General features: G+C 33.3%; 2 protein-coding genes across 3 annotated transcripts; both read left to right on the top strand.

The window, feature by feature from the left end:
• Positions 1-5,202: 5,202 nt before the first annotated feature.
• LOC109105704 lies at positions 5,203-7,028 on the top strand (the record flags this gene model as incomplete). Its single annotated transcript, XM_042777173.1, has 5 exons — positions 5,203-5,569; positions 5,850-5,951; positions 6,452-6,479; positions 6,574-6,611; positions 6,744-7,028. Coding segments are annotated over 5 exons (609 nt in total), but the record flags the coding sequence as incomplete, so codon positions are not given.
• A 3,484-nt stretch (positions 7,029-10,512) lies between these two features.
• LOC109106673 lies at positions 10,513-12,965 on the top strand. Of its 2 annotated transcripts, none has more exons than XM_042777202.1 (6): positions 10,513-10,824; positions 10,948-11,211; positions 11,690-11,794; positions 12,246-12,286; positions 12,554-12,619; positions 12,744-12,965. In XM_042777202.1, the coding sequence occupies exons 1-5, from the start codon at positions 10,659-10,661 to the stop codon at positions 12,608-12,610; spliced, it is 633 nt and encodes a 210-aa protein (XP_042633136.1). In that variant the 5' UTR covers positions 10,513-10,658; the 3' UTR covers positions 12,611-12,619; positions 12,744-12,965. The 2 variants fall into 2 exon arrangements, with proteins under 2 accessions (XP_042633136.1, XP_042633135.1); XM_042777201.1 differs by having other exon boundaries at positions 10,912-11,211; positions 11,702-11,794; positions 12,744-12,963.
• Positions 12,966-13,190: the final 225 nt, after the last annotated feature.

Raw genomic sequence — 13,190 nt, 5'->3', positions numbered from 1 at the left:
ACTTGTGTATAAATATAAAACTATAAACTTACCTGACTTTTTCGAGACAACAAATTCTGTTCTTCGAAATCCTTTGACCTTCGGTTCACTTTTGCTTATCAAAGTGAATCCAAATTGTTGAAATTTAGCGTTCGCGGTCATCTAAACGAACACAGGCCTTTATAAGAGCTCAAAGGCACATTTGTTATCTCGGAGCAACACTAACCCTCACCAAACCCGTGATAACGCATTCTTAATTTCAAATTTGTCCACCACAATGGAGCACAACTCGTTCCTCAGAGGATCAGAAAGGCGAGAGTTGTCCAGTCATCGCACCTGTTCCGTCTGGTGCGACCCACATCTAGATCTCATTACTCACTTGAAACCCAGGAGATTAATTTCGCAGCTCTTTAAAATTCCCGTCTAGAAAAGTTGTATCCTAATTAAATAAACATTGCTGAGCAATTTATTCAAGCAGTGTGTTGAATAATCACCAAGACTGTCGTCCCAGGCTTTCACTGGTTTAATAGGTAGGTCAGGAGCGAACACAAAGGGAGCGGGTAGTAAGATTAGTAATATGAGCAAAGAAGATTTGAGGCTTAGCTCCGACCTCGAAACTGGCTTTTACGCGCAAATGGTCTCTTGTGCACTTCTCTTATAGGCTACCGTTATTCACCTACGCGCAAGTGTAGAAATGTAAAGATTTTTGCTGTTTTGTAGTATTTTTTATTGTGTATTTTGTATTTTTTATTGTGTGTAATTAGTGGCTGAAATTAAATGTGTGTTGTTGCCATAATCTGCTTTAAAATACAGGTATGTTAACCATATGCATACTTACAGAGACTGAAAATGAAATAACGTTCACAAACCGGAATGCGCATGCATGAGCATCAGCCGGAGTGACGCGGGGGTCTACAGCTCTCATTTTGTGCGTGATTGTGTGCCGAAGTGGAGTGGGTAATACTCTTTTTTGATCTGACTCTATAAAAACTAGCCTACTTTTGTTGTAACTCAGTTGGTTTAGTCATACAGTAAGTGATTTGATTATTATTTTAATAAAACAGATTTAGGCTGCATAATTTGCTGAATTCTTCTTCATTTTTGGTTGATGGGAGTAATTCGCCTTCACAGTATCATGATACATGTGGGAAAAAAAAAAAAAAAAGCAATAAAAAAAAAAAAAAAAAAAAAAAAAAAAAAAAAAAAAAAAAAAAAAAAAACAATCCTCTGCGCCGCCGCCGAAGCGGTTCTATTATCTATCATTTCACTGTGTGGGGAATTGGCAGATTGTCGCCCCTGCTTGCTGAGAAGGTGCCGTGCACAGAAGCTGTGTAGGGGAGCGCGACGCTGCGCGGGGGACACTTTCACCATAATATCGTGCTTTGCAACAAAACTGTTACAAGTTCAGTTATTATTTATTTCCATCGGTTGGGTTAACGTTAGGCCCTGTAATTAGCCAACGGAACTTTCAAATCTGTGTAATTATAATTTAAACCGGACTGCTTTTCAAATTGTATTTCATAAACAAACATCTCATAATTTAAAAAAAAAACTTATTTTCAAAAAAAAATAAAAAAAAAATAAAAAAAAAAAATAAAATAAAATGACTTTCTGTTACAGAACAGGGCATTGATTTCATACATGTCCACTGTAGATGACATCAGGATTTAAATCATGTTTATCAGGCATTTTGGGAGACACAACACGTGAATATAGAAATAAATTATACATCAATATTCCAATGAAATATTAGATATTATTATTAAAATGTTTCCCATTATAACACTTCTTTTTTTCATTAAATGTTGCTCCAAGAACACATTAATATGCAAATTAGATACAGTGTATAGATACATTGCATTGAATGGGAATATTAATTTATGGCCATTTTGTCCACATATTGCATAAAGTAAAATGGTGTATCAATTTATTCCATTATATCTTTCATAACATAGTTGAGAATCATCTGTATACAAATTTTGGTAAAAAAAATAAAAATAAAATTAAAATTAAACCCAAAACGTTATTGGTGATTGAAAAAAAAATCCCATTCTTTTTGCCTATACATATGATTTCATGTCATTTTATGAGTCCTAGTGTCCACTACAGAGGACATAGCATAACATATGAATAAAATATAATTTGTCAAAAAGGTTTTTTTTTTTTTTTTTTTTTTTTTTTTTTACTATTTGTTTATGCTCTAAACAATGTGATGGAAAAAAAAAACTAAATAAAAAAACTCTCTGCTCTTGTTACATTTTTTATATATCTGATTGTATCAATTTTTGGCACATTTATGTATATAGTGTATATTTATTTAAGTTCTAATAACTTATGACATATTTTTTGCAGAATTGTGTTCATTGCCTTTTGGCAATGTTGGAGGTGGAGAGTGTGCAACTTAAAAAAGTGTGTTTCCTGTTGTAATTGCAATAGTTAATTAACTGGATTCTCTTAAGTGTGTTTTTCAAATGTTCTAATAAAGGATTTGTGCAATTGAGAAAAATAATTTTGTCTTTCACTTATGTTGTTATAATAAAATAAAAATTATTAGACCCTGGGCGCTCCAAGGGCGTCTCGCCCAGGGTGAAATTTAATGTAGAACCGCCACTGCGCCTTCAGGTTGTTCTTCAGGTTGATGATCGCACAGCGTGCTCTGGTTGTGAAGTGTGATGATATACGTTCTTCCAAAATTCTTTTTGAGTTCATAACGGTAATTGTGACCTTCAATATCAGAGGTAGGACTAATAATGAGGTATTTTCTTAACTATGGAGAGAGCAAAAATAAGCGGTATAGGCTCTTTGTTTTCTTTAAATTTTGACCAGAAAATACAAAAATCTTTCAATTTTCTATCAAAATGAATCACAATAATGCTAACATCGAATGCGTGTGAAGCAGAGAAGCAATGAGAATATGAACTTAAAAAATATGAAACAACAGGCTGTATAACAATATTTACTATATCCCTGAGCATATATTTCACTTTGTCTTTCTTTCTTAGCAAAGAAAAAATACTTTAAACGCATTTATAAATTATATGTTTTGTTATAATTGAGGTTTTGTGAATATGTATGTCTTTTGTGATGGTTGAAAAACCACAGTGCATGCCAACAAGAAAATGCGTGGGCATCTTGCTGTAGCCGCTCCGCTGTCATCTGAACCCCGTGTGGTTTGACCAGAGTAAAGAGATGCATTCACAGCAGGATGTTAGAGATGAGGGTCTCATGAAACAGACTCAACACCTGCACACACGTCCATTCACTGCAGTGACACTTGACCGATACATTTAACTGATACATATTACTTACAAAAAATAGTAAAATGGAACATACATTATAATTTTCGTATATTGTAGTGCACTCAGAAACATGCTGTTGCCACTCCTGCAGATCCTGTAAATAGCCAAACTGCTTGTATAATGACGTGCATCTTTGATCATAAATACAGGCACACAGACACAGATATTCCTACTGGTATGATGGATAGCATTTAGTCTCATTTTGTTAATTGGTTTGTTTACTGAGCTAAATTACTTTGCATCGTGGTTTGTAAATATCATTTGAAGCAAAAGAAACTATTTATACACAGAAAAAATCAAAAATCTCTGACATAAAAAGCAGTTCATGAATCATGAAACTCTTGATACTCAGAACACAGAGAGAGAAAAAAAATCTATTTAAAGCAATAGATTTTATGTATTTATAGAATGTCATTTTAACCTGACATTGCACATATGTATTTGAAGTGCAGGGTGGAGAAATGTCTCAGACTCAGTAAGCGAGCGAAGGTGTGAGCGTTGAACACTGGCCTTTCATCTCTCACCATGCTGTTCTTTTCATCTCACACCCGTGTGGTTATATCAAAACAACTGACAGCATTCAGAATTAAAGCAGATTGTCACATGCAGTAGAGTCAACCAGCAACGAGAATCTGCACAGTCTGCATTGACCTTTCTGGATAAAAATCTGTAAATTTGTGCAACACAGAGAAAGCTACACCTATGAAGAGCAACAGTGACTTTTTGGATGATATCTGAAATATATAAACCTGAGACATTAAACCTCTATCATTTGAGAGCTCTTCTATGTTAGCAATACCACATCATCACAATGTCCTTTTCGGCCTATGAGTTCATTAAGCAGGGTTATGTCTTGGCAACCAAAACATGTATGGAATAGCCTTGGCAGACTGACACATTGTATTTCCAAGTTAAATAAACTATAATAAAGCAACAGAGAAGTGCATTAAGCAGTCCTTTTGGGAGACATGAGTTACATGTAATATTGTCCCATGACCCCATTTCCTGATACAGCAAATTAAACGTAAGTAGTAAGTTATTTTATCTTGGCAACGTTTCCTGAAAGCATCATGACCTTTAGCACTCTCAAGAGCCCCAGACCGTTGTGAAACTGTAATGAACGATGTAAACAGGTCTTTCGATCCACAGACCCGGGTGTAGGCCTAGCTTTTGCACAAGTGATTTATATAGGCAATGAGGGTCCACCCACTGGAGACTTGTAAGTATCTTCTTTCTTGTTTTGCTTCTCCTTGCAGGTCGTTTTCTGTCAAACTGGGAGGCATTTCATTGTATGATTGTCTTATTAAGTTAAAAGTGGATATCAGATTTTTCTTTTTTTTTTTTAGACAATTGAAGATACAGACATGGGTGCTTGGATGCATTGTTGGACTTTGTTATGTTCTTGCTTTTTTGCTTTACACAGTAAGTATTTTGCCATTTTGTCTGCATTTTCAGATAAGAACATTATAAAAACAATCTTTTTATCAGCTTCAAAAAGTTTAACTTTTTGGTCTAATATTCTGGCCACAATATAGAAAATTCAGAACCATTTTAAACTTGTTTTTATTATTATTTGTTTGCAGCTACTCACTCATACATCTCGACTCAAACACCGGGACTCAAACACGTCTCAGTCGGTGATTCTGTAGAATTAAGATGTATATTTGAGCGGAGCGTTAATCACTGCTATAAATCTGCAGTGTGGGAAAAGTTGAATCTACGGACTGGAAAACTCATGACAGTGAATACTAACAATCAGAATAATGCTCAAAAACATAATGATAAAATTTGCATTTTGACTCTTAAAAACTTAAACAAGACAGATTCAGGCATGTACTATTGTATGAGTCATTATAACCAACTGGCTATGATCGGCAGTGGGGAGCAGGGGTGATCGTAACAGGGTAAATCTGCAGTGAAATCTCATCACACTTTCTCTAGGGTCACAGTTACTAAAACAAAACATGTTGATTTTCTGTTCTCTGCTATAGATCACTCTGAACCAGAACTCTCCATCTTATTCTCAGCACATGAACCTGACTCAGCGTCAGTATCACTGCAGTGTCTCGTGACTGGACTTGTCCCGTATCAGGTGCGCGTGTTCTGGATGATTGGAGAGAATGTGCTCTCTGGATGGACTGAGTCCGGCTGGACAGACAACACTGATTCTGCTAGAGAATTCACACGGGCTCATCTCTCTGTTTCTGCAGAGGAGTGGAATGAAGCTGATGGAATTCACTGCTTTGCTGAATATAATGGCAAAAACATCTCCAAAGCTCTGGTGCGAAGCGGTGCGTAAATGATAAAAAATTTCAGAGAAAATCATCAGGAAAAAGGGACAATCCTACCCGTTATTGTGGACTTTATTTCATTTTGAATTTGAATTAAAAGCTACAGAAGAAGGAATAAAAACTCATGAAATCAAGTTAGTGACATGTTAAATGAATGGAAAAAATGTTATAGCTTATCATGATGAAAACACTGCCCAATGTTAAAGCACGACACTTATGGTTATTAATGAATTCATACCTATATCTAGTTATAATTCCTCAGCTCACTGCTGTATTTCAGGACCTGAACCTGAAATCTTCTCATGGCTTGTGTACACCAGCTGTGTGGCAGCGCTCCTTACCATATTTCTAACCGTTATTATGTCTGTGGGATTATATCGAGGTAAGAATTTATATGCAAATACTAAAAAGTAATATATTTTCTAAATAGTTCTAATGATCTGAACAGTTCACAACTGCCTCTAAAATGAGTTTTGTCTTGCTGGATGCGTCTTTGTCAGGTTTGTTAAATTGGATGAGCTAAGTTGCTTGTTGACAGTAAAGAGGACAAAATGTTGGAATACATATATGACCAGTTTTTTAGTTAGTATTGAAATAAGTATTTACCAAGTCAGTAGGCTTTTATTTATACAAAATCTTTAAAAATATCCATGTGCTAGTTTATATATCGGAGGAAATCTATAGGCTATAAATGTGAACAATTCATAAACATATACAGAACCCAAAAATATATGAATTTTAAAACTATAGTAACATCCATCAGCTTTGCATTAATTAAAATAAAAGGCACTTTGATGAATACTTTGGTGTAACTCTCCAGCTATATATTCATATATATAGCTGGACAATCAATCATTTGATTTTCTCCATTTCAATTCTCAGATATGTTGATGACCAAAAAATCCAGACGGTCAGTATTACAACATATACTTTACAAAAGTTCAAAACTATATTAATGTAATACAAAGTAAATGAACCAAACTGTAAAATATTTTTCATTTTAGGCTCACAAGAAAAGATGCCCACCGCAAACCTTCATATGGTAAAATTACCTTTCTAAGCTAAAACTGTATAGCCTAATGCGATATACTCCACATAAAACACACAAAATTCTCAAAAAAAAAAAAAAAAACAAAAAAAAAATGAATGTGTTTATTTATTTGTTCTTTAACAGGTAAACAGAACACACTGAGAGAAGAGGGTTCATCTGTTATAGTAAGAGACAGAAATGAAGATTGTGAATATTGAAGTGGATCACTAATGTTTTTTGTTTGTTTGTTTGTTTTCTGTCTGTTTCTGCCATTTCAGAACAACTAGTTAAATAATAAACAATCTTCAAATATGTATCATACAATATGAACACGGTTTGATGTAGTAATATTTAATTTATTGACAAAAAAGTTGTAAGTACATGGTTAATGAAGCAATCTATGTTTAATAAAACTTATTTGAGATGTGATGTTGGGTATGTCAGTTTTGTTGGTGGTATTGGTAAAAGTTCTAGCATTAGTTAAGTACCTAAAATAAGTGCAAGTAAATAAATAAATACCAAATAAGTGGTTATAAAAAGCAGTATACAAATAAAAAAAAAATAAAAAAAATTCTAAATCTTCTGAAATCATATGATATTCTTGTATGAGGAACAAACTTAGACTGAAAATATTTGGCATTGTTCTCCTCTATATTTTAACTGAACGCAGGCACTCCCGTTCAAATGTGTAGAACAGAAAATTAAAGATTTTTAGTAATGATGGCTTAAACTTTGGTCTATTCCTCATAGTTTTAATCTTCAAATGATTTGTTCTATAGCATTTTGTATCACTTACTTGAATTTTGCTTTTTGTCCTCTTTTGAGATTGACAGAGGTGGCCATGATTGTCATGGAATTAAAAAAAAATTTGTGGAGATTGTTTAAAAGTGTTCTTTTTTATTACATGGATTTCTGACCCGTCAGTTGTGGCATTGAGCACTCAGTATTTTTTATTATTCATTATATTTATTCATTTGCAAATAATAGAGCAAACTGTTCCTTCAAGCAAACACACAACAGATTAAGTAATATTAAGAGCGTGAGAAAGTTGCAACTTTTTTTGACAAACTCTTAATTAAAAAAAAAAAAAAAAAAAACTGTTGGTAATTTTATATACCGGTTTGCATTTTATGATGTTAATATTCTCTCCAGTGTTTCTGTGAGGATCCCATTAGTCAGAGACAGGATGTTGGTCCATCAAAGCAATAAAGGTAATGCAAAAGCAGAATTTGTAATTATATGAATTATATGAGACACTTCCAAAGTAATTACAACTTACAAGGTAACACTTGTAAGGAGCATTCTCACATCGACTTGAGATTTTCTTTCCTTCTTTTTTTTTCAGTATGGAGAAGGAAATGTGGGAGTATGCTAAAAAAAATGACTAAAATAAAAATTCAGAAATTAAATATATTGTTTACTCGTATCTTAAAACAATAAGATTGCCTGTTCTTGTTTTTATCATATATCCATGGTCATGAATATTTATTAGTTAGAAACTGTTTCCTGTACTTTTTTAAAGTTTGCTTTTATTATTATCATCTTATTATTATTATTATTATTATTTCTAATAAAAATGTGTCCTCCTGAAAACGGGGTTCATATTGTCTCTCGGTAGGCCACCACACTTTCCAGACAGATATAGCCTACATATAATTTTCTGTTGATCAAAGTGTTTCTACACTATAGTACATGAAGCAGCACAGCGATATATAATACTGATCATAACAGTAAATGTTTCTTAAGCAGCAAATCAGCAAACTAGAATGGTTGCTGAAAACTCTGTCCTACATCCCTGATGTGTGGAGTACAGAACAGCAGATCAGCTTTTCTTTGTAATGTCACTTCTTTTCATAGATAATAATGCTGGCAACGTATGTCTGAGATTGTGTTCATATTCTATGTATGCATTTTTTTTTTTTTTTTTTTTTTTTTTTGGGGGTGCATGAAACAGGAAAATGTATGGCCTCTTGACAGCTTGTGGTTAAACAGAAGTCGCATAACAGGATGTTAGATGAGACAAAGATCTCAGGAAACAGAACTGCACACCTGCTTTCACTGTCCATTTTTTGCAGCAACTCCACTGGCATCACTTAAGCCATGATGTGAAACTGTTTGTAAGATGTCTTTGTATTGTCATATAGCCTAATGTTCTCTTTCCCTTCCCTCCATCCCTACAGAATCTTAGTAACCACACTGAGTTATTTACATGCTGTATTAAAAACCACATCTGTATTAACAAAGCTTTCAAATTGTGTACATAGTGTTGACATATAGACATATAAAGTTAAATTAAAGCAAAATTGCGAATAGCAATTACAATGACTACCTATGTTTTCCTCTTTTGTATTATGCTGATTTACAGAGCTTAATGAATGTGAACTCACTAATTATCATTTTTGTATTTCTAATTGCACATTATGTATTAAAGATGTCTGATTTTATTATTTACATTTATATTGGTAAAATGGTAAAATTCTGTCATCATTCACTTACACAACCCTCTATGAATTTTATGGTCAACATTGACATTAAACAACACTGCATGGACAAAATACATTCCACGGGAGAAAGCAAGTCATTTTTCAGTTTCATATTCAGGTGACCTGTTTTAGCACGAAGTTACATGATTCATATATTTGCTAGCTTGACATTGCACATTGAAGTAGCTGTCTGAAGTGCAGGGTGAAGAAAGAGTACTGTCAGTTTGAAGGTGTGGGCGTTGAGCATTGGCCGTTCTTACACCATGCTGCTCTTTTAATCTAACACAAAACAAGTGACTGCATTCAGTTTGTAAAAAGATTGTCAGAAAGCAGAGAGTTAATCAACAAGAACATCTTCTCAGCTTTGCCACTTGTAAATGTACTGGTAATTTTCGAAAAAAAGAAAAAAAAAAAAAGTTAAATTTAAAAAACAAAAAAATTCACAAAATTCTAAATACTGGTAAAACATCTGTAAAAAGTCAGAGAAAAATAAATACTCATAAAAAATCTTTAAAAAGTAATAATAAAAAACCACATTAACAATAATAATAATACAGAAAATTCCTTCGTATTCATATTCATTTTTTTTATTTTTTTTTATGGATTAATACATTACTGCATTAACATTATTAATACATTAATACTTTTTGGAGAACGTGTCTCTGTGTCAGAGTGATTGGCATGTATTAATTTATTTTATAGTATATTATTTGCTGAAATATACTGTTTATCATTTTTGGAGACGTGTCTCTGTGTCAGAGTTGTGTGCCATTCTGCAATGAATTTGGGATATCTTTGAAATTCAAGTTCAGTTCTTGAATTTGCAGAATTGCAATAGGTAAACTATAACAAAACACAAACAAATATACAGATCAAGAGCAAAAAAGTATAGAATACTATTTGCAAAATATGGCCTAAGAACTACATCAAACAGTAATATCAAACAGTGGTGAGATAAAAGCTATATTAAACCATAACTACTTCTACAGTATGTGAAACATAAAACAGTTTGTGAGTGCTACTTTGCAGTCTGTTTGCAAAAACAAATATTATCATCTTAGTAAATTCCTTTAACTTCTTACAAAATCTCTGATTTGCAACATAAATAGACCTTTGCCCCACTTTTGCTACAGGAAGGGTGAGTGATGAGTTTTTTCCCTTGTGGTTTCAGTCAAACTCTTGTGTACTGAAACATTGTTGCATTAAGATTGTGTCAGGTACTGGTGATGTTAAATGGTGCATCAGAGCCTTGAAACCGTTAATATGCGTACCTGGATGTGCTGTTGGGATTTATGCATTTCGTCCTGTTCTAAGTAAGCCTATGCCAGTTATCAATCTCATCACATTTATCTTATGTTCATTAACTTAATATTTCATCATGTAGATTATTCACTGTGAACCTGTTTTTATTTTCTCATTTGCAGCTACTCACTCGTTTGTCTTTACTCAGTCACCCAGACTCACACATGTCTCAGTCGGTGATTCTGTAGAATTAAGATGTATATTTGATCAGACCGTTAATCACTGCTATAAATCTGCAGTGTGGGAAAAGTTTAATCTACGGACTGGAAAACTCATGACAGTGAATACTAACAATCAGAATAATGTTCAAAAACATAGTGATAAAATTTGCATTTTGACTCTTAAAAACTTAAACAAGACAGATTCAGGCATGTACTATTGTATGAGTCATTATAACCAACTGGCTATGATCGGCAGTGGGAGCAGGGTGATCGTAACAGGTAAATCTGCAATTAAATCTCATCACACTTTCTCTAGGGTCACAGTTACTAAAACAAAACATGTTGATTTTCTGTTCTCTGCTATAGATCACTCTGAACCAGAACTCTCCATCTTATTCTCAGCACATGAACCTGACTCAGCGTCAGTATCACTGCAGTGTCTCGTGACTGGACTTGTCCCGTATCAGGTGCGCGTGTTCTGGATGATTGGAGAGAATGTGCTCTCTGGATGGACCGAGTCCGGCTGGACAGACAACACTGATTCAGCTACAGAATTCACACGGGCTCATCTCTCTGTTTCTGCAGAGGAGTGGAATAAAGCAGATGGAATTCACTGCTTTGCTGAATATGATGGCAAAAACATCTCCAAAGCTCTGGTGCGAAGCGGTGCGTAAATGATGAAAGTCTCAGAGAAACATTAACATGTTACATGTTATTGCCCTCTTTTATCTCTTCATTTTCAGAATTCTAAAACCAGACTAATAGCCAAAGTAATAATAAACTTTTTTGATTTAAAAGGTCAATTAACAGGATTGTTTTTTTTTTTTTTTTGGTTTGTTTGTTTTTTTCGGGCAGTGGTTTTGTGTGTTTGTTATAAACACCTGTCAAAAAAGCCCCGATTGAATAGCTAAAATAGATTTGAATATTTAGAATAATGTATTAATTCTGGTCCACAAAATTATAATTACATTAAAATATAATATCTGTTGTGTAGACAAGTGAACAAAATAAAACATTCTCATAAATTCAGGCAAGATATATTAGGTCAATAAAAAGAAACCTACAGACTGAAGACTGTGTTCAGTAGAGCCCTGTACATGCTAAATCATATGTGTATTAATTAAAAATTGTACTCTTATCATAGTCAATATTTCAGGACTGAATAAAAAAACTCTGTGGATTCTGTACTGCGGCTGGGGGACAGTATTCCTGACTATGGCTGTGGTCTTCTCTGTTTGTTTACGCCAAGGTAAAGATTTAATCAATCTGGAAACCTGTTTAGTTGCTATAGTAACCACTAAACCACTTTAGGGAAATAAAAACCAAAATACACAAAATACACAAAAAATATTAAATTGATAAAAAAACTGGATATGATAAGATTACATCGAACATTTCATTTTCTCCATTCCAATTTATAGGGTTACAATTTACATTTCCAAAAACATTTACAGGGTCAGTATATCAAGCAATAGTACATCTAAAACATATTTTTTTCAGGCATAAAGAATATTTTCGAAATTATGACTATTATGAGTATTCTACTGTAAATTGCATAATGCTGTATGCTATTCCATGTGAATTAGATAGATGCAGTCATCTAGTGCACTAAATACAGTATGTCTATAGCTACAGTGCATGCTAACACATAATTGCACCAAATCTTTTTTTATTAAATAAAGTTTTTTACCATTTAACAGGTAAAGAGAGTGCAGTGCCTCCAGAAATTTCGTCTGTAATGGTAAGCATGCTATATTTGTTGAATTATTGTTATAATTACAGAATTATTGTTTGTTAAATATTCCTTTTGAATGGCTATTGGTGGATTGGTGAAAACGTAATGTTTTGGAAAATCTGTTAGTTTAGACTACTAACCTACACAAGAGAAGTAAAAAATGATTTGTCAAGTACCGTCAACCATAGTTTTGGTGTGGATGCTATATTAAACTTTCCACACTAAAATATACTGTATTAAACTTTATTTATTTATTTATTTATTTTTGTCTAGTTTTACTCTGTGGATCCCGTCAATTTAGGGCTGGATTTAAGTCCAACAAAAAAATAACAAATAAAGGTAAAAAGTAAATGTGTGTATTATTTTTAATTACATTGTTTATGTGAAACATATACAATACAGTAGTCAATCCTTGTGAAGACCACTCTCATGTTTTCTTCAGACAATCTTTCCTCTTTTTCAGGGCATCACTGGAGATTGTGTTATTGAAAGGAATGTAAAGAAATGCTAGAGTATTCCAAAACAACTAAAAAGTCAATTAAACTGAAATTTGCATTCTCCTAATGTTGTTTATGATGGTAATGACATACTTTATTCTAGGATTCGACTGTCTTTTGTGTTCTGTGGGTGAACATGCATCTTTCAAACTTTCAAAATTATATGAATAATCTACTATATATTATTGTTGTTTGATTATGTCTCCTCTTAGTCTCAAATAAAGTTATTTTTTGCTTTTACACATTTAGAATCAAAATTGCCTTCTTTGAGGTGCTACTGTACATGTGAATATGCACAAATGAGATTTGAGAGCTACAGAGTTGAACAAGATTTTCAGTGAAAAACAATTTAATTCCCTCTGTTTCTTATAGCGGTTTATGCAATAACTCTTTGGATTTGGAAACACTATTCA

This window comes from Cyprinus carpio, chromosome A19 (genome assembly GCF_018340385.1).
Source record: "Cyprinus carpio isolate SPL01 chromosome A19, ASM1834038v1, whole genome shotgun sequence".
NCBI lineage: Eukaryota > Metazoa > Chordata > Actinopteri > Cypriniformes > Cyprinidae > Cyprinus > Cyprinus carpio.
This window is presented reverse-complemented; position numbering and strand designations above follow the sequence as displayed.